Source organism: Heterocephalus glaber, unplaced genomic scaffold (assembly GCF_053883595.1).
Source record: "Heterocephalus glaber isolate CG9 unplaced genomic scaffold, H.glaber_assembly_v1.0 deba00001472, whole genome shotgun sequence".
Classification (NCBI taxonomy): Eukaryota; Metazoa; Chordata; class Mammalia; order Rodentia; family Bathyergidae; genus Heterocephalus; species Heterocephalus glaber.
Genome location: NW_028258315.1, coordinates 19,805,797 through 19,828,369, shown reverse-complemented (window position 1 = coordinate 19,828,369; position 22,573 = coordinate 19,805,797). Strand labels below are relative to the sequence as shown.

General features: G+C 35.9%; 1 protein-coding gene across 8 annotated transcripts in view; it reads right to left on the bottom strand.

Moving 5' to 3' along the window:
* Cdkal1 (CDKAL1 threonylcarbamoyladenosine tRNA methylthiotransferase) overlaps positions 1–22,573 on the bottom strand; it is a 627,362-nt gene that overhangs the window by 141,040 nt on the left and 463,749 nt on the right. For all 8 annotated transcript variants that reach the window (XM_021260567.2, XM_021260565.2, XM_021260566.2 and 5 more), the window contains one exon: positions 9,142–9,322. In XM_021260567.2, coding sequence (XP_021116226.1) covers positions 9,142–9,322 — 181 coding nt within the window. The remainder of the gene's footprint in view (positions 1–9,141; positions 9,323–22,573) is intronic.

Genomic DNA, 22,573 nt, shown 5'->3' with positions numbered 1-22,573 from the left:
GAACCCAGTGGCTTTGTACTAAGCTACATCCCTAGTCCTTTAAAAAATTGTTTTAAAAATTTGAGACAGGGTTTCATTAAGTTGCCCAGGTTGGGCCTGAACTTGCTATTGGCCTGCCTCAGCCTTCCAAAGTGCTGGGATTACAGGCACATTCTTTACTCCACATCCAGTCTAAGTTGTCACTCTGCCTTGGTTTAAAGACCTACAGCAAAAACATACGCATAAGCAAATCTAACATGCGTAGTCTCTTTCTACCCCAGCGATGTCCCACCAGTGGGCTCAGGCAGCAAGTACGTATCCATGGTGGCCTCCAGAACTCTGAAGTAAGCAAGCTAAGATCCTTTTATATTGACATATATGAGACCTTACTTTTACTCTGTGTTCTCAAAATGTAGGCAAGCAAACATAAGGATTTAGTACCACCATTTAGACTTGTAAACCCATCCCAATAGCTATTCTTGCCACATGAAGATTTTTTTCCAAGTGCTTCTTAAAATAAAGATTTCATATCAGCTTCATTATTTTTCATAAAAATTTTCTAAAAAGAAAAGTATGGAATTGAGAGGTAAGCATCAAAAGATATTTTAAACTTAAGTGACCTTTTAAAGGCAGACTAAGCTGAACCATAATTTTAAAATACAACTGGAATTATCTAAGATGAAGACTAATGGAGGAAAAATTAATGGAATAGAAAATATAAACAGCAAATTTGACCTTTCAATCAAAAATCTAAGGTCATTTTCATTTGGTTTAGGTGATTTCACTATTAAATTTCTTATATATAATACAATTATGCAAAAACTAAGAAAAAGTAAAATTTAGCTTATCCTGATTGTGAAAATATATTGCCTAATTTATTTTCATTATAAACTTCACAATGTTATACTCCTTTTTTCATAATGTAAGAATTTGCCTCTTGCCTTATACAAATGCAAGATTTGACTAACCAATTCTTTATCCATTTGGTAATTTACATAATCAAAAAATATACATAATTTAGTTCATTTATCAGAGCTCTTCTATAATACATTGAGAACACTGAAATTTATATTAATGCTAGTATTCACATGAAAGTAGCAATGAAGAGAAGGGAGAGTACACTGCAATTTATTGTATGTCACTAATGAGAGAAGAACAAGTTTTGAGACTTGTTTTTAGCAGAAATAAAATGTAATCAAGAAAAGTGTATCTTTGTTAAGATTCATTCTAAAAGAATACAAAGCCACTATTTAAAAGAAATTGGTATGCTCTTCTTCTAAAATAAGTTAGATTCTACTATCATTGTTGAGTTGGTTTTTTTTTTTGGCAAGGATATGAGAAATAAACCAGGTGAAAAATAATTCTTATCTACTTTCAACAGTGTTGTACATTAGAGAATTTGAGTTACATAAACACTTCAGTAAACTACCTGAGACTGGCAATGTAAACAACTATTACTTCTTGGTGAATTTAGGAGAAGCAAAGACAACTCAATGTACATAGTATCTTCTTTTGTACTGCAGATCTCTCAAGTTTCATCATTAATGTTTAATCTTTTTAGTCATTTATCTGAATTTTCTAATGATAAAACCCCATGCAAAAGTTTTGAACTAGAACACAATTACAGAAATGCAGAGACTGGAGTTATGCAGCTGCATGCCAGCAAATCATCAGGACCTGGGAGGAAGTGAGGAAGGATTCCTCTTACAAGGTACCTCTAACCTTCAGAAGTGTGAGAAAATAAACGGACTTTTTTCTAAATCTCTTACTTTGTGGTATTTTGTTACAGTAGCTTTAGGAAAGTAATATAAAGACATTTAATGAAGAGACACCTGGCTGGGAGAACCAAAAAGTATTGGCCTTTGACAACAGAACAGTGGAACTGAGAATGAAAAAATAAACAGCTTCACCAGAAAGACTAGGACAATTTGGAACCTAAGGCTACCATCTTAAACTGGAGTGTAGCAGAAAACTGATAACTTTTCTATCAAGTGGTAAGTAATAATAAATGATTCTGCTTTTAGAGGGTGACAAAATAAGCCACAGATTGTGAGCAAAATTTTCAAAACACATATCTAGTACAAAATTGCTACCAAAATGTATGAAGAACTCTTAAAATTCAACAATAAAAAACCCCAGCGTCATCAAAAAATAGGCTAAAGACCTGGACACCTCACCAAAGAGAATATAGATAGCAAATAAGTACATGAAGAGATATTCAATATCACATGTTATTAGTGAGTTGTAAATTAAAACTACAAAGAGCTAGGGATAGCCTCAGTGGTAGAGCTTGTACTTAGCATGCACCAGGCTCTGGGTTAGATCATGACACTGCACGTGTGCACCCCCATTGAAAAACAAATGACACAAAAAGGAAACTACAATGATTTACTGTTGCCTAGTATTACAATGACCAAACTACAAAACACTAACATCAAATGCTATCAAGGAAGTAAAGCAAAAGCAATTCTCATGCATTGCTGGTAGGAATATAAAATGGTACAGCTACTTTGGAAGAGTATATAGCACTTCCTTACAAAACTAAACATACTTTTACCATATGATTCAGCTACCACATTCTTCGATATTTACCAAAATGAGCTGAAATTATGTCTACACAAACCTGCACAAAGATGTTTAAAACAGCTTTATTCATAATTGCCAAAAACTGGAAGCAAACAAGATGTCCCTAGGGAGCTGCGTGGATAAACTGGTACATCTAGGTATTATTCAGTGCTAAAATGAAATTGAGCTATCAAATTGTGAAAAGACATGGAGAAATCTTAAATGCATATTACTGAATGACAGAAGCAAACCTGAAAAGGTTATATACTGGATGCTTCCAAATACATGACATTAAGAAAAAGGTAAAACTATGGAGTTGAGAAAAAGGTCTCTAGGGTTGGGAGAAAGCAGGATGAATAGGTAGAACACAGAAATTCTATAGAAATCAAAAACTATTCTGACAATAGTGTGCTACAGTGGTGAATACATGTCATTAGACATTTGTCAAAATTCACAGAATATATACCATCAAGAGTGAATCCTAATGTAAGCTATGGACTTTGGGGAAAATGATATTTCAATATATGTTCATGGAGCATAACTATAGGGTATGTTAATAATAGAGGGGGCTTGGGCTGGGGATTTAGCTCAGTGGTGCTGATGCCTGCCTCACAAGCGCAAGGTCCTGAGTTCTATCCCCGGTACCTGCCCCCCAAATGGGGGAGGCTGGATATGTGTGTGTGAGAGCAGGGAATAAGTGGGTACCCTCTGTACTTTCTGCTTAATTTAGCTGTTAACCTAAGACAGCTTTAAAAAATAAAATCTTTTCAAAGTGATTTTCCTATGCTAAGACACTATGTTTAGAAGATAAAGACAAGATCAAAAAAAAAAAAGGCATCTGAAAGCAGATTTTTTAAAAAGTGGGCTCCATGTCTGATTGAGGTAAATTACATAATTTCACACCAATGTTCTTGCTAAGGGCAATTAGAAAAGGTGAATACAATTTACAATATGTCTTACTTGAAATAAAAAACCTACCAAGGTAGTGAGGACCTGAAGAACAAGAATCCCAGAGAAGAGGGGAAAAAGAGCTCAATTCGCAGAGCTACTTTTCCCTTCTATCATTTATCACCTTGGAGGCAGGGGCTGGGGGCTGAGCTGCCTAGCAGAAAAGCTAAGGAGGCTGTGTGTGGCTGTTCTGAGGAGCCTGGGGATATAAAAATTAGCATAGGGCAACAGGCCATGAGGAATGGTTTGGCAACACCACAGAACTTCAGCAGGGACCCAGAAGAGCTACACTGGTGGCACGTTAGATCAGCTTGTACCAACTCACAAAAGTGGATTGTGTACATTTCTTCCCAATTCCATGTTCAGCAATGCCACGTAGTAGGAAACTGGCAACAATGGAAGTACCTGTATTTACACTGTGGAAAGTGGCAAATGCTACAAGTCAGAACCACTTTCCCTGAGCATCAGTTGTTAAATACTTGCCAGCACACTGCTGGTTGCATTAAAAACGTGAGGACATGCCAAAACAAACCAACCTTTAGAACGACTGAACATCAATTTAAAAAATCAGTATCAGATTAAAATAATCAGTACTTATCTTCTGGCAGAAGCAGTATTAAATACCCTCTAGAAGAAGATATTAGAATCTAGAATCTACAGGATTTTTTGTTTGGGTTTGTTTTATAAACACTGATCATATGTGCTCGCTTTGGCAGCACATATACTAAAATTGGAACAATGATCATCACTCAATATAAAATTACCAGATACATGGACAAAGAGGCAAATGACAAAAACAAAAGAACAGAACAAAAAAGACAACAGAAACAGACCAACATGAGATGTAGATATTAGAGGATTCCAAGTGGACTTTAAAATAACTGAGTTAAATATAAAAGAAAATGAAAAGAATATAATCAGGATATTAGAATCCATGAAAAACACTCAAACTGTAATTCTAGAAGTACAAAGTAAATAATTAGAAATGTGATAGATGGATTTGATGAGAGATTAAAAACAGATGAAGAAAGGATTGGTGAATTAAAAAAGCACTTCATAAATCACCTGGAGACACAGAGTAGGAAGAGGCATTACAGTGGGGCCCAAAAGTCTGCATTTTAAGCAGTCTATTATCAGTTGGATCTTGGATGTTCCCTAAAGGCCATTAGTAAAGGTTTGGTCAACAGTCTGTGGCACTATTAGGAGATGGTGGGACCTTTAGGAGGTGTGGCCTAGTGACAGAAAGTTAGATCACTGGTGACATACTATTGAAGAGGATGTTGGGACCCTACACTCCTGTTTTTTGCTTCTGGCTGCTGGAAGGTAAGCAGCCTATTTTACCACACATCCCTTCCGTGGCTTACTGCCTTTCACAGGTCCAAAAGCAATGGCTCAATTGACTATGGACTGGAACCTCTGAAACCCTGAGCCAAAATAAACCTTTCCTCCAGTATTAGTCAGATTTCTGTTGCTTTGACAAAAGAGCTGAGAAAAACAACTTAAAGTTAGAAAGGTTTATTTTGGTTTATGCTTTCAGAGGTTTCATTTAATGGTCAGCTGGCTCCATTGTTTTTAGGCCTGTGGTAAGGCAGAAACATCATGGCAGAAGGGTATGATGGAGGAAAGATGCTCACTTCATGGCCAGGGAGCCAAGGGGGTGAGAGCCCAAGAGCAACAGGCCAGAGACCAGATATACAGTATTACCCAAGGTCATGTCCCCATTACCCACTCCCTTCAACTGTGCAAACTCATCCAGAAAAATGCAGAGGAAGAAATACTTCCCAACTCATTCCATGAGGTCAGTGTTACTTTGATATCAAAATTAAGAAGATATTGCAAGAAAACTGTAGATCAATATCATCCATGAACAAAAATGCAAAAAGTCTTCACAAAATATACCAAGAAAACAGAAATACTATGTCAAAGTTGCACATCATGACCAAGAAGTTTATCCTAGGAATGGTAGACTGAGTTAAAGTCTGAAACTCATTTAATACAGTTCACAATATTAACACAGTTAGAACAAAATCCAAACTATATCATTATTTCAATACATGAAAAGAAAGGATGTGATAAAGTTCAATTCCATTCATGATGAAAGCACACCTGTGCACCTGCACACATCAACTCTAAGAAAACAGAAAAGGACTCTAATCTCCATGCTACTAAGCTAATCTATACACTTAATGGTAGATTTCTGAAAACTCTTTCTTTGAGTTTGGAAAGACAACAAAGATGAACAATTCTATTCATCAATGTAATGGAAATTTTGGCCAGTATAATAAGACAAGAAAAAGAAATAAAACTTATGAAAACTAGAAAGAAAAGCAGAAACTTTAACTATCAGATGATTTAATTGTATACACAGAAAATCAGAAAAACTATTATAATTACCAAGTAAATTAAATGAATGTAAGTAAAATATATTTTAACCATACTTCTAAATAGCAACAATGAAAATAAATCTTGTTTATAATATCAAAGAAAACATACAGGAATAAATCTAATACTTTAAATGATATATAAGATTTGTATATAGAAAACTATAAAACATTACTGATACAAGTTAAAGATCAAAATAAATGAAGAAACATACTTCATTCAAAAACAGAAAACTTGGTATAATTTAAATGTTCATTGCTCTCAAGTTGATCAACAGAATTACTATCATCTTAAAGTAAAATAGGAAGAAAAGGTCCAAAGGGGTAGGGGTAGTGAGAGGCACAGGGGAAAGGAAAGAAGGGAAAGGAAAACATGATGAGAAATGGAAAAAATGGAAATAAAGTCTTTGTAAATAGGGAAGGGTGGAGGGCGTGAAGGGAGGGCTAGGAATGGGGAAAAAAATAAGAACCAAGATGCATTATATAAAGGTACAATTCCCAATGAGAAATGTAATTGTGTTGTATACCTACAATGTACCAATAAAATAATTTAATACAAAAAAAAAAAAGAATTACTATCATCTTAATCAAAATTCCAGCATGATTTCTGGTAGAATTTGACAAATTCTGAGAAGCAAAGGAACAAAAATAGAATAATTTTCAAGAAAAATCAGATGAAATAATATCACCATTACTAAGAGTGACTATAAAGTTATGATAATTAATCTTTTATATTGGCAGAAAGATAAACAAACCAAAGGATCAGAAAAAAGCTTCAGTAAAGACTAACACATGTTCAGACACCTGATTTATTATAAAGGTAACCAAGCAGAGCAATGAGGTAAGAATGACATTTTCAACAGATGACACTGACTCAAATGGATACTTTACAGGGGAAAAAAACCCAACACCTTGACACCTTGACCTTCCCCTAACCCTCAAACACATCTCATACCTTCAATAAAAATTAGTTCCAGTTGGACCATAGATATACAGATAAGAGGAAAACTGGTAAAATTTCTTGAACAGGACATTGAAAGGCGTTTTCATAATGGTGTGGAAAAAGTAAACATTTCTCAAACAGGACATGAATACAAAAAGGAAAATAAATAATATGTCCATATTAAAATTAAGCATGTCTAGTATTCAAAAAAGTACGATTAGTGAGAATGAAAAAAGTTTACAGAAAGAATGAATAAATTTAAATTAGCATGAGCTACAAATGATTTGTATCCATAATACATATATAACTTCTATAAATCAGGGAGCGAGGAACAAATCAAACCAGTAAGTTAGCTAATAAATGGGCAAAAGATCCGAGTAAGTACTTCATGGAAAAGGATATTCAAACAGACAATAAGCATATTGTCACACTGGTTAACAGGGAAATAAAAAACCAAAACCAGATTACATTATATTCCCATCAGAATGTAGTGTGTTAACTTTAAAAGTGTAATAAGGCCAGGTGCTAGCAACTACTTGGAGCCTTTAGGATTTTTATACATTGTTGTTAGGGGTATAAATTTATTCAAGTATTTGGGAAAACTACTTGGCAGTATCTAGTAAAGTACCTCAACTGCATTTCCTATGATGTAGCAATTATACTTGTAGCTAGACACAGCTGAAATGTTTACACATCAGTGAAAAAAGATAAAAACCAGTGTTGACAGCTGCATCAGTAGCATTACTAATATTAGGATGTTGAAACTGTCCACTTCCCCTTTAGTAGTAGGATGGATAAATTATGATGCATGGATGTAAGGAACATGATATAGCAATGAAAATTGATCAATTGCAGTGAACTTCAAAAACACAGTCTAGATTCAGCAACATAATGTTAAGGAAAACAAAACAGAATTCAAACACTGATATCAAGTTTTCATTTCCATCAAGTTTAAATCAGGTCAAACTGTGTTCGAATGAAGGAAAGTAGTTCTTTTGGAGATAGAGGATGGTCATCCATTCACAGCACGACAGGACCTCTGCCTTACCAATAAGGTTTTATTTCTCTGTCTGACTGGTGGTTACACCTGCACATTTACTTTACAAAAATGTACAGCTACTGCTGTAAATGATAGTAAGACTTGTGTATGGAAAATGATAAAGCATCACTTTGTTGCTCTAGTTCAAAAAAACTATAGGGAAGCTAAGTTTTAAGAAAGAATGGATTGAAGTACAACAGTGAGCAGGTTAGTAGTTAGCGATGAAAAGAGCAGTTGAATGCAAAAGGGTAAGAAGGAATCTTGGCAGGGTGAGGAAACTGTTCTATACCCTGAGTGTAATACAGGTTACACTTACCCTACTGTATGCACTTGTCAAAATTCATAGGACTATACTGAAAGAGTGCATTTTGTTGTATGTGCACCATACTCTCAATAATAAACAATTTGAAGTTCTTCTTTTTTTTTTTTTTTGGTACTGGGGATCAAACTCAGGACCTTGCACTTGCAAGGCAGGCACCGGAACCACTGAGCTAAATCCCCAGCCCTTGAACATCTTCTTGAAGCTAATTTTACAATTTCTCATGTTCAACAAATGAATCTAGAAATGAATATTTTGAGACCATTAATTTCTGAGGCATCCTGGGAAGCAGTGTGCCTTTATTAGATCCTAAGCTTATTCAGGTTCATTTTGAGTCATCTTATTCTATCCATGAACATGAAAGGATGAAGGTAAATTGAGGTTTGATGTGAATTCAACACACACCTGGCATAGATGGATGAACAGGTAGATACAGCACAGAGAAATCAGTCATCAGATCTCTCCCTTGGAGATGTAGGAAAACCATGGCACTGCCAACTTATGAAAACAGCCTCTTAAGAACAAGGGAAACATGAAACTTCCTCTGCTCACAGATATTAATTTAAGTTTGCTTATTTATTTTGCAGTGCTGGGGGCTGAACCCAGGGCCTTCTGCATGCTCTCTACCACTGAGTAACACTCCTAGCTCATGTTCAGATATATTTTGAATTTTGAAACATCCAAAGATTTATCTTACATATCCAGGCAAATGCTAGGTAGTAATTAACAGTTTTTTGGTTTTTTCCACAGTGACATTTGAACCTCACTCCTAAAAAGGAGAAAAAGGTGACATTTAACTGCCTTTTAACTCTGGCATAGCCTCCCTACCACATCAGCCTGGAATTCTCCCCATTTTTTATAGCTGAAGGGTTACACCCTGAGCAAGTAAGTAGTGCTGGCCATGTAAACCAGCTTCGTTTTTATAGAAGTTGGCATCAACTAATACTTCACAAGGAAAATCTCTCACCACTTGTGTTGGAACTTGTTCCATTTTTGCAGCAGGAGTTCCTGGTCTTGGGTAAAATTGGTTAATGAAGAGGCTTGGAAATTTGTACTCTTCAACGAGTTTCACTGTTTCTTGAAAATCCTGATCTGTTTCTCCAGGAAAACCACAGATAATATCTGTGGCAATAGTTATTCCAGGAACTCTAGAAAATAACAAGAAAAAAATGTAAAAAGTTGACAACAGGCCATAATTATTCTATTTCCCAGACATTTTAAATAACATTAATTTCAAAATTACATTTTATTTTTAGGAAAGGGACACTTGCAAAAGCCCTAAATACTAAACATTTATAAAGAAAAACAGTAACCACTTGTCATCCTCAAAGACTCCCATTTTTAATTCTTTTAGATGTTTCTTTGTCCTTTCCTCTATATTTTAAAATAGATACTTATTCTGTTGTTTCCAGATTTATTGAATTTTAGGCAACATTTACTGACTTTTCTATTGTGGTAAATGAGATTTAGCTCTTAAAGTAATCTAAACCCTACTCTTGCCAACATAATCAGCACACAATTTCCAGTTGAATTAATAGTACTTTCAGTGGTACAGGTGCAAAGATACTGCTCACTCTGGAGTTTAAAAAAAATCAAATTTTGTTTGTCTACATTTACTTTTGTCAAGTCTATTGTCTGGCGTAAAATATTTATGACTTGGATACCCAAGGACAGTCTGACAACTTTTTCCTTTTTTCCTAGAATTAATACTTGCCTTTTAGAAATTTTGCTTAATATTCTATGTTCCCATGCTAATGTTATCCAGATGTTCCTTTAGATCTGTCAAAAACCAACATTATTTTCTAAACACCCAATGTATTATATAAAAATTTTTTCTTTTCTGGAAATGCTCTTTTTACTTTCTTCAGGTATGTATGCTTTTATAATTGACTGGCTATTATCCTGGGATAGTGCTCCTTGGTCTCCTTTTGTTCAACACCTTTTCCTGGATCCTGCATTTTCTTAATTCTTGAATAACTCCCCACTCTGCTGTAGTGTGCTTTCAGTGAAGCATGATACTGTTATGTCTCAACATGTCTGCACATGTGTTAACCACACAACTGATGTGCAGTGCGGCAGTGCTAACACTCCTGAGATGATTCCGCAGAATTCTGCCCTGTTCCATTTTTGTTGTTGTTTAAGCTGGCAAGGATGTCAATGTTATGTCCATGTTTACTTTGATGCACACTTCTTTCTTTCCTTTTGATGGTCATGGTGATTGAACTCAAGGCCTCACATGTGCTAGCCAAGTGCTCTACCTCTGCGCCACATCCCTAGCCCCATACATTACTTTATATATGCTACACCATTTCCTTTTTGTAAAACTTCAGAATATTAACTTTATTCTCAATGTTTTTAATGTACACAACAAAGCACCTTGAATTAAGTCTAAATATTTGAACATGGAACAATCTGGAGAGCATGCTCTTATAGTTTAGGAAATTGTCTTATATCATTTAAAAATCTTTCCTTCTTTTTGTGAGATGGAGTCTTGCTATGTACTTCAAGCCAGTCTTGCATTCATTATATGCCCACGCTGACCTTGAACTAGCAGCGATCCTCCTGCCTCAACCTTCCCAGTGTTGGGATCAAAGGCATGTGCTATCATGCCTAGCTTAAGTTTTCTTTCTTAGGGACTCCTCTCCTTTAAATGTTGAAATTACTAGGTTAATCCTCAGCTTTTTCTCTCATATTTTCCATATATGACTTTTTATTCTACTTTCTGGAAAATTTAAGCATATCTTGCAATCTTCTAGTTAAAAAAATTAATTCAATATTATAGTTTAAAATTCTCAGAGTTTGTTCTTCAGTTTTCATTTTGATATCATCCTGTTTTTGTTTCAGACATGCAACATATTTTTCTTATTTATCCAAGGATATTAATCACAATTTGTGCCAATTTTTCTGCTCAGTTTTACCTCTTTCCTCCAGGTTTTCGTACTTTGGCGTCTCTCATTCATGGTTGACTTTCCATCGTGAATAGTAATTTTTGCTATTCTTTTAAGAGTAAAACACAAAAAGCCTTTTATCATAGAATGACTCTGGGTTGCCTTTGTTTCTTTTCTTTTTCTGGTTTTTTTTTTTTTTTTGTACCAGGGATCAAACTCAGGTCCTTGCGCTTGCAAGGCAAGTGACGGAACCACTGAGCTAAATCCCTGGCCCTTTTTCTGGTTTTTTTGAGACAGGGTCTCACTATATAGTTCAGGCTGGTTCAGAATGCACTGTGTATTCCTGGCTGGCCTTGAACTCATGGCGGTCCTCCTGCCCAGCCTCCTGAAAGCTGAGATTACAGGCATGAGCTACCATGTTCCACTGTCTTTGTTTCTGGTAAGTCTAAATGTTAGCATCTTAGGAGTCATTTCTCTCTGGCCATTAGGTTTCTCTAAAATATACTAAAAGGTTTTCTTATATTTTAACAGAATGATATTAGTGGTATTCAAAAATTCAATGTTATTCTGAATCCATGATGAAAAGGAAAAATATTTCAGACCATACAATACAACAAATATCAATTTTCCTATCATCTAAATGCAGTTCCATAAGGATAAATACAATGGGTTTGGGGACTAAGAGAGATCAAAAGTCAAATTACCAAGTTCCTAATAGAAAAAGCTTTGTGAAAACAACAGCTTTTGACACTTTGCATATGACTTTAGAGCCTGTGTGAAAGAAGTTTGACAAATTTTAGAAAACAGTTTATTCTTGATTTCTACTGTGTCTCATTTAGTTATTGATTCGACTAAACTTTAATTCATAAGATAACTTCCAAGGACTGGAAGGTTTCTCTGTGATGTTAAACAGAAAAGAGGCAATATTCATCTGGAAAAATAATAGCATGTTTGAAAAAAATTTACTGTAATAAAACACATTTTTTCCTCTTTAAAATAATTATCAAAATTACATCTGAAAAATAATAAAAACCGTAAGTTGTAAGGCTATTTTTCTAAACTAAAGCATGTGGAACAGAAAAATCATGTAAATAATTTTCAGTTAGCTAGTTTTACACTTGCCTTTTAACTATTCCTGATGAAAAGAAATCCACACTAAAAATAAAATAGATAACAGCAGATAATGAGAGAGAAGTCTACTCCCCAGGAAATTAAATCAATCAATCAATCAATCAATCTTGGCAACTGCATGAGAAATACTACAGAAATGAGGAAAATGGGTTATTGTCCTAATCTATGAAATGGAATGAACTTGGCAATAGATTATGGGTATTCCCAAAGGAAAGTCCCTTACTGATTTTCCCCCATCCTTGTTTTATTACAGTTGAGCTCAGATTTATGTAACACCTGCTTACTTTGGCCTTAAGGTCAAGTGAACAAGAAAGACAAACTTGTAAATGAATCATTATAAATGTTAAGGAAGGGAATATTTAATACATGGATGTATTTGATAATCAATACAAAACATGGACTGGTAATATAAGGGGGCAGGTCACCATGAATTAGTGATATACTAGTAAATATTTAAAGAAGCAGTTTAATTGATTTCAAAGTATGTAAGAATATTAGCTGATTATAAAATGTTTTTAAAGCAGACATTACACTTTAATGTTAGATGAGGCTCATCTATACATTAATTTTATATATGCAAATGATGCTACTTACATTCTCAAAAATAATTTGGCCCTTTAGGTGATCCAATTAAAATCTCATTTACACTGTTAATTTGCCTATCAAATCAAAAGAAAATCAAAGAAGTTTGAAGTGGAACAAATTCTAACTCAATATCATATGATTTAAGTGGCTGAGGGGAAATTACGAGTAGAAAATGGAATATTAATCTAAATATTTAAAATGCTAATTCTGCATAGACACTGGTTTTGAAAGGCTGTGAATTTTCAAAATACCAAAAATTTTAAAAATTATCATTTCTACAAATTTATTGAAGTTGAGACTATAATGTACGTAGTTACTTCGCATGTTTTAAATTTTAAAAAATTTCTATATTTATGTTTTCATAGAACTTTTAGAGAATACTTCTAAAAGAAATATTCTTGGTTCTTATTTTAATCTCCCTTCCCCTGCCCTCTCTTCCACCCCTCCCTACTTACAAAGGCTTTGTTTCCATTTTTTCTTTTTCTCATATTTATCCCTTTCCCTACCCCTCCCACTTCCCCTTTCCCTTTGGGCCTTATCATCCTATTTCACATTATCTATTCTACATTTTGATCATTATTTACACTTTTAGTTTCTCACACCAGGGAAACTATTCAGTATTTACACATGTGTGTCCTATTTATTTCACTTAAGAGTATGGCCTCAATGTGCATCCATTTAGCTATAAATGTCTCTAGTTTCTCGTTCTTTATGGCTGAGTAGTACTCCATTTTATAAAAAAAAAAATCACATCTTCTTTATCCAGTCACCAGCTGATGGGCAATTGGGCTTTTTCCAAAAACATTCTTATGTAAAAGAAAAAAGACACAAAGGATTATTTATATGATTCCATCTGTATGGAATTTTAGAGGTAGCAAAACTTGAAACAGAAAGCAGATTAGGATTGCCTGGAACTGGGGGTGGAAGCCAACAAGTATTAAGAAACTTGACATCATGAAAGTATTCTAAAATCAAATTGTAATGACAGTTGCACAACTGTACACATTTACTGAAAATCTTCAAACTGTATGCTTACAATGGGTGAACAGTGTATGTTATCTATATTATACTCAAGATAAATCTATTAAAATCAGGAAGGAAAAAACACTTTCTGAAGACAGAGAGAAGGCAAGAACTCTCCATAATGTATTCTAAGAATTCTTAGTAGCTGAACTTTTGACAGGTTTTCAAAGGAATTAAACATGGACAAAGAAGGGCAAAAGGCAAAGCCATTAAAGGCAAGGCTAAGGCTGAAAGGAATTCTGTTCAGAGCATGAAATCAAAGACTTAAAACTTAGACCCATTTCCCAAATACAATCACATGACAATAAGGAATCATCCCATCTATACTGAAAGAGGAAACTTAAGGAGAAACAATTCAATATTTTCAAACCAAGAATTGTTTCAGCAAATTATTCTCATAATTTTATTAAAAAACTTAAATGACTTTGGGCTAAAAACAGAAAGAACACCGAAACATTTAGATAAAGGCTGAAAAGCCATTGCCATCAGGATAAAAGTGTCCCTTGGGAGTTCATTCCTAATCTCTTTAACAAGGGTAGCTGGGAGAAAATTCTCCCCTTGCATAATAAGATGTCTCATCTCTAACTAGCTGTCTGCTGCTGGGCAAGATACTTAGGTTTATGTTGTTCAGTATTCCCTTTTGTAAAACAGGCTGAGTAACAAGTATTCATCCATAAGATTAATGAGTCCATACATTGCTCAAGATGGTACCTGCCACACAGTGCTTAATACGCATTAGCTATTATGAAGGTAACCTTTTCAGAGACATGATAACACTTATCATTTATGATGTAAACACTAAATACCAAGCATTATGTTCACAACCTATATTTTGTTTAATATAATCTTCTAAGGTAGATTCTGTTTCAGGCTCCATGAGAACTGGCGAAAATACCATTAGAGAAATAAGATTCAGAGAGACAGAGTAAATCATAGTTACAGAGTCAGGATGTAGTAAAGGAGAGGACTAATCTATAGCTTTTATCACCACCCAGCCAACCAGTTGTTCCTACTTGTTTCACAGATGTTCTCACTTCACTTATGTTCTACAAGCCTTGGCTGATCTTAAGTTCAAAGAAAATAAAACTCATTATTAATAATAACATTTGCATAGCAATTCATCACAATATAGTAAAACCTACTTGTATTTCTGGTACTACATTTTAAAGAGAAGTAGTTGTGGTCTGCAGAAGTTAAAGAGATTTATAATAAGGTCACCAGGCTATTGCTGGCAGAATCAATTTAAAATCAAACCTTCCAATCCCATCTGGGCTCTTTACACTACTTGTCCTGAGACTATAGAGGCACTTTAAAATCTAAATGACTATTGGTTAAATTTACTCTTCCTAAGAAACTTTCTTGTTGTTATCACTATCATTACTCATGAAGAAATAGGTGGGTATAATTGCTGCTATTTGCACATAGCTCAGCGAGAGGAATCAGTAATGACATCAGAAGAGAGAAGGTGGAATTCAGACCCAGGCAGCTTTGGGCCCCCAGTTACCAACCTGCGTATCACATGTTATCCCACTAATCTGATCCTCAGGATCCTCTTTTACAAAGTGGGGACAAGCCCACATCCTTTCCTGGATGCTTTGTAGATCAACTGAAGTAATGAAAGCAAAGCATTTAAAATAACAACTCGCACACAGTAGGATTCTTAAGAATCTAACAGACATGAAAAAATAAACCTGCCTGGGCTCTCCCCTTCTGCCATACCTATGACCGATATTTCTGTTCAAATTTTGTGTCACCTGGTGCCACAGAGAAGTACTAGAAAATTACAGAAGGACATATAATCAGAATATAAGAGGTATTCTAAAAGAGCTTATATAACATGGTCAGTTTGATTTTTCCTTATCAGCAGCAATATTAAAAATGGAAGACACTGACATTTGGTGAACTAGTTTATGTGTAAAGTATAAGAGATTTTTTAATGCTCTAGATCTGAATAATGTTCTGCCAGTGAAACCTGAGAAAGGTCCTAAAATAGCTAATGAAGGGATAACAGTACCACTTCATTTGTTTCTGAAAGTTTATGTTAAAGGTCACTGCACTAATACAAGTTGAAAATGAAAAATAATCCCACATAAACTTTTACTTAAAAAAATAATCAGCTTAAAGAGCAGTGCTGTACACAATTTTCTTTTTGGAAATTTTGTTCAAATGAATAAATATCCATCTGATTCTCAAGTTTATCCACTGCTTATCCATCCGTCCATCCGTCCATCCGTCCATCCACCCACCCACCCATCCAATTTCTGACCATGGAGTTCACTGCTTAGGGCTCTAGCTTCAGTCTCCCATTGTAAACTCAGGAGAAGGTGGTGTGGGTACCGGACACTACTTCAGGTAGGAATGCTTATAATGAATATGGATTAAAGGATTGAAAAATAATGCAGCATCCTACCAACACTGTCCTTTTTCTTTTCTATGTCACTCTAATGTTTATTTACTTGCTATCTGGGCCGCTTAAGATTGTACATAAAATTGGATGCATTTTTAGGGCGGAAAAGAAAATAGTTTTCTTCTGATTTTTAAAGACATCTGTGATGCACCTAAGGTTAGCATTTCAGTGAATGTTTTGAATCAACCAAAAACAGTAGAAGAATGGATTATAGGGTAAAAGGTAACTGTTGATCTAGTGTCAGTTAGGGTAAAAATATATATATATATATATTTAAAACAGCAAAGGTAAGGTACCTAACTAATCTGAGTTGAAATAATCATCTGTACAGTATAAATTTACTAGAATCTATAAATTGAAATACTACTTTGAGGGCAACTTAAAAAAAGGTTAGTTATTATCAATTTCATATATTTTAACCTAAGAGAAGGTCACAAATGTAAAATGAGTCTTCACTGTCAATTATTGTTATTTCAAAGACAATGAAAACTAATGTTTTCTAATATCTTTATACTAAATAATTTCCTATATTAAATATTCATTGTTAAAAAAAGCTAGCACATTTTCTTCTTGATAGGACTCTAATCAAAACCACCAAATTCATCAATAATCTTATTCTGTTACTTTGAGACTACACTTATGCACATCATATTCTCTTAGGATAAAGTAATAAATTAGAAATTAATAATAGAAAGATAGGCATAAAAAAGTCAAGCTTATTTGTCTGGAAACTTAATGCAATAAGAATATAAATGTATTCCTTTAAGTAAATAAATGTGATAATTGTCACAGAAGAACACCTATAAAAAATCTGGCCTTTTGAGAGTTTACTTGAAGAAACTGCTTTCAAATATTAGGCAAAAGCTGCATGCTAATACACAATTAACATATTAATTATACATAATATTTATAATCAAGATAGCCTTTCAAAGCCTGCCTCTTGAGAAAAAGTTGATCTCAATTAGTCTCAATTCTCTATTTTGGAAGAAATACCACTACTTAAATAAGCTAAAAATAGATAAATGAGTCATTTAAATTTGGTAAAATTTTACTTTTTTGAAGTAAAATAAGTAATATGTATGACACAAGGAAAGGAAGAAATGCATGATAAAATGTCGAATGATTTGCTAACATGTTGCAAATATCTGGATATTCTGAGAGGACAGAATTAAAAATGATAAAACAATGAACCTTACTAAATACCAGTAGTAAAAACTGATTGCATGTACAGGAAAACTGTTTCTCAAACAGAGAAAGCAAAGTGGCTGTCAAATACACACCCATGCACGCATGCACACGCACATACACACACACAAAGGTGGAGACAACAAGAAGAAATAACACCATAGAATTTAGTGCCATCCATTACATTTTTAAACCTGGTATGAGCTCAAAATGTACAGTTTGCCTTCAAGCAAAAATCAAATGAATCATGACTGTTAACTAAAAATTAAGCAAATACTAGGATAAGTAAGTTTTTTATCCTGTAACACCATGCTTGCATTCCACAGCAAATACTTTGGAATAAGCACAAAGCCTTACATAAGACTAAAGATATTGCTTTAAAAATTAAAGTAAGCATACTGGATAATACTGTTACAGTATTTAAAAAGAACCATATTAAATTCACGGAATTTTTACACATCTGTTATTAAAATCATTTTATGACACTGCTGGTTAGAGTGAAGGTATTTACTATCTATGGCACTGTTAACACAATTCTTATATGAGTTTTTCTGTTTCTATGGCAACATGAATTATAAGGTTCAATGAAGCTGGATTCAGTAAAATGTATTCTGTTATTCAAGGTGAAAAGGAAATGAAACATTTCTAACATTCATAAACTGCAGCAAATGTCTGAATTCCATTTAGAGATAAGATGATAATTACTAAAGTAATTAGAATTCTTCCTGGATGGAATTATTTTGCAAACAGTGGAAATTTAGATTTGGGAATGAAAGCAAGGGGCAGAGTACATTCAGCATCAGTAATTAATTACAATCATAACCAATATAGTATCCTGATACCTTGGAACAGACTATACCTTCTTCTGTCTGTTTCTGACTACCGTATGAAAGGAAAGTGGTCCCCCACCCCTATCCCTTAAGTCACAAAGATAAAGTGGGTAAAATAATTTTATTCAAGAGAAAATCCAATTACAGAAATAATCAACTTTTCCCTCTTGCTTTATTTTTTCATATTTGAAAGGGCATTCACATTAGCAGAACCAATTAAATGAGTATCAGGACAGGGCAAAAGCTACAAAGTTGGGCAAGTTTCTCAAATCTTTTAAAATTAAACTTTGAAAAAAAACCACTTATTGAAATTTCAGAGACTTAAACCCAGATCACAGCATTCTTCAATTGGAAAGTATAATTGGAAGGTGACTAAACATCAGATCTCAGGGAGAATAATTTATAAAATCATACAGGCATAATATTGTTACCTCAAATATCCATTACATTATTAATAAGAAACCTGGCAAATTATTACTTTTAATAGATGTGTGGTCATCGGGAAATGACACTCAAAAACATTATACTTCAAATCTTCAGCCATCCTCAAGTGTGATTGGTATAACATTACCACAAATAATACTGAATACAGATATGTATATATGTGTGTATAGACACATACACATTAAGAGATGGAATAGAAGCTACAATCTGATGGAAATGATAAAATCCACTAAATCAAACCATACAGTTATTTTAATTACCTTATTTCTTATTACTTGAACTCTATTCTGCTGTTATTTTGGTTTATTTCAAATTCAGTTTACCCTGATCACATCAGGGGTTGGCAAACTATGGTCCATGTGGCAAATCTAGCTGGGCTTGTTTTGTAAATAAAGTTTTATTGGAGCACAGCCACACCCACTCAGCTACATATTATTTATGGCAGCTTCTTATACAAGAGCAGAGTTGAGAAGTTGTGACAGTTGCAACAGAGACCACGTGGTCCACAGAGCCAGAAACAGTTACCATCTGCTGAGATTCTAACTAACCATGCCCAGGACGCTGACTTTTAGCAAGTCATCCTGGGGACACTCCCACGTGAGACTGAGGGACAGGCATGCTGTGTTCCAGTGCCCCTCTCTGAGCAAGCTCATCGTGCAACCTACTAGCACCTGTCCAGAATGGTCAACTCTGTGGCCTACCCCTCTGATGACATTTTTCTTGATTTTCTCCTAGCATCTTAATTCACTCTGTCCCACCTTTGTGTCCTATCACTATCTGCTTGGCTCTCCTCCCATCTGTGCTGTTGTCTTATGCCAGTGATGGCCAATCTCTGAGAGCTTTCAATGATAACAAAGAGCTGGCTGCAGCATGTGGGCCACAGGTTCACCACCACTATCTTATGCTGCTTAATGAACTGAGAACACCCGGGGCCAAGGACAAGTTCGAGTCACACTCTCCCACTCTGCAGCAATCTCACAGGGAGTCTGGGATAACTAAAGGCGCCTGCTGAGGTCAGTGACGTGCAGAGGGGAACCAGGAAAACACACGGAGACAAATACATGAATTCAGTAAAGCCTGAATGATGAATTAATAACAACCTCAATATTGTTCTTTTAAAGCCCCAGAATTTAAGTCTAGTGGGAGAAGGGTTGGCTCCCGGGGCTTTATAAAAGATCAGGTTCTCTTTGGGGACACCCTAGAGATAGATGCTATTGAGAAACTGGACTCTGGGACAGACTTGTGTTGCTTACAATGTCATCATTTCTCGTGAAGTTTTAAAAAAGATGTAATTAGTTAACTTAGTTGTTTCACCTTAAACTTACATGTCTAGAAAGAACGAATGTTGAGGCAGGTCAATGCTTATATTAAATAGCCCTGAGTTAACGTGCAAATTGTAGTAAAAATTGGGGGGAGGGGCCAGCCTGGTCTGAAGTTGAGGTAGGAACTTCATGGGGCAGAGGAAGAGCAGGTCCCATTCTGTTCTGGGTGCTCAGTGCTCATTTCTGTGTTGAAGGGGATGAGCTGGATGAGTTCTCAACAACTTCCCCACTGTGACCACCAGAGAAAGGCAGGGACAGCAGCTGGCTAGTATCCCTCTCACTGGAAACTCACGTGGCACAGGCCTGGTCATGAGAAACTGCAGCTTTTGTCAAGGGCCTGTCACTTTCTATGACACTGCTTCTGGGATCCCCGGTTGGGCTAAGTCTCTACCGTGAAAAGAGAGTGACTCCATTTTGTTTCACACAACGCCTGGCTGGCTTGTCAACTGTGGTAATTTCTTGTCCCCCTGCCACGCAGCACTGCTCTGACATGCTTCACTGACTCACTGACTCACAGGACACTCACTCTTCCTGATTCTGAGTCACCCAGTGCTGGCCTGGGCACTACAGCTGCTGCAGAGGCAGCCTGCTGCCTGTGACCTTCTGATACACCCAGCCAGCAGTGCTGAGTATCATTTTTTCCCCTCCCTTCCTCTCTCCTTCTATGTACTGGGGATTGAACCAAGGGCTCCCTGCGTGCTAGGCCAGTGCTCTACCACTCTGCTACATCCCCAGCCCCTATCTTCAGACAGGGTCTCACTAAGTTGTGCAGCTGCCTCAAACTTGTGATCCACCTGCCTCAGCTTCCCAAGTAGCTGGGATTATAGGTGTGTACCACCATGCCAGATTTGAATATCACTTTCATGCTGGTGAAAGCTGATCCTAAACCAAGAAACACTTCAAACCTCAGTGACAAAGCCACTGCTTTAGGGAACATCAAGGTACTACTGCAATCCCAAAGTCATCATTTGGGGAAGAAAACAGAAGTAGTCCTGTGTGAACTAGCTCACTGCTAGGTTGGTATTGTGGTATTTTCTCACCCCAGCTTCTGTGACCATGGACTAGTAAGTAATACTGCTAACACATATTGTGTGCTTACTCTGCAAGGGACTTTTTTAAAGTGCTTTTCATATATGACTCACTTATTCCACAGAACAGTCAAGGACATATGCAGTATTTCCTCAGTTTAGAGATATGGCAAAAAGAAGTAAAGAGAATATAAATAATCTTCCCAAGATCACACAGCAGCAAGAGGCAGAGCCTGGATCTGAATCCTTACAGTCTGTTTTCTAAGGCTATGATCTTAAATGATACGATGGCTGATGAAGGGCAGTGAATATTGGGTTGATCAGATACAACTGTTCAAAAACAAAACAAAACAAAATCAAAACAACAAAAAACTCTTGCCAGCAACAGTGGCTATTAGTACAGTGTCTTGTCTGAGACTAGAAGCATGTGCACAACTGGATAATGCTGCCACTCCTCAGTAAATAACCTCACTCAATGTTACCTTCACATTCGTTCCTCCATTATTAAACTATCTCCCATGTTAACGAACAAGGGCACTGAGGGTAAGGCCACTTGCCCATGGTCACAGAGCTTATTTATAATGGAGAAGGTGCAGGATTACGATTCTCAGCCCCTGGCGCTTTACTTACCCATTTATCATTTTAGGCACAGAAAAGAAATATAAGGAAAAAGTCCTCACCAGATAAGATATCTGCGTCAACAGCCAACACAAAGATATTCATGAAAGCTCAGATTTCATCACACTCATTTTCAGGAGTGTCAAAATGAGGGAAAGAGAGGCCAGACCCTGTGAGACTGGAACCATTAATAGATACAACTTGCCCCTGGCTCAGTGAGTGAAAAAAAAATCTTGTTAATTTTTAACACTTTACATCATGTCCCAAATATGCAAGGGCTAGAAAGTAGCACTGATTACATCATTTTTGGCAAAAGAATCTCAGGGATATTTAGAGAACTACAGCAGTACTTGACACCAAGTCCTGATGAGTCCACAGCCTGGCACACACACCAGGGTATTTCTGTTTATCATATGCATCAGACCCAACTAATGCCTATGAAGACCCCAAATGGCCACACACTAATAGCTCATGGGGTGCTACAGCTTCAGTCACAGCATGTCCCCTCTCAGATTCATACTGAAACTCACTCTCCAACCTCCAACGCTACAGCATTAGTGGGGGGGAGGGGGTAAGAGGTGCTTAAGTCACATGAGATTAGCACCCTTGTGGCTGAAGGGAGTAGAGTGCTCTCCTTTGGCTTTCTGTCCCGGGCCACCATGTGAAAACATCCAGATGGTCCCATCTATCAGGAATGGGCTTTCAGCAGGCACTGAACCTGTGGCTGCCTTGACCTGGCACCTGCTAGCTTCTAGATCTGTAAGCAATGAATCTCTGTTGTTTTTAAAAGACGCATTCTCAGGTATTTTGTTATAGCAGCACAAATGGACAAAGACACTGAGACATCAGAACAATCTTCTAAGAAAGAGGGGGTGATATGTTTACTTTGTAGAAGTTCAGAAAGTACTTGCACAGAGGAACCAGGAGTAGAACATTAA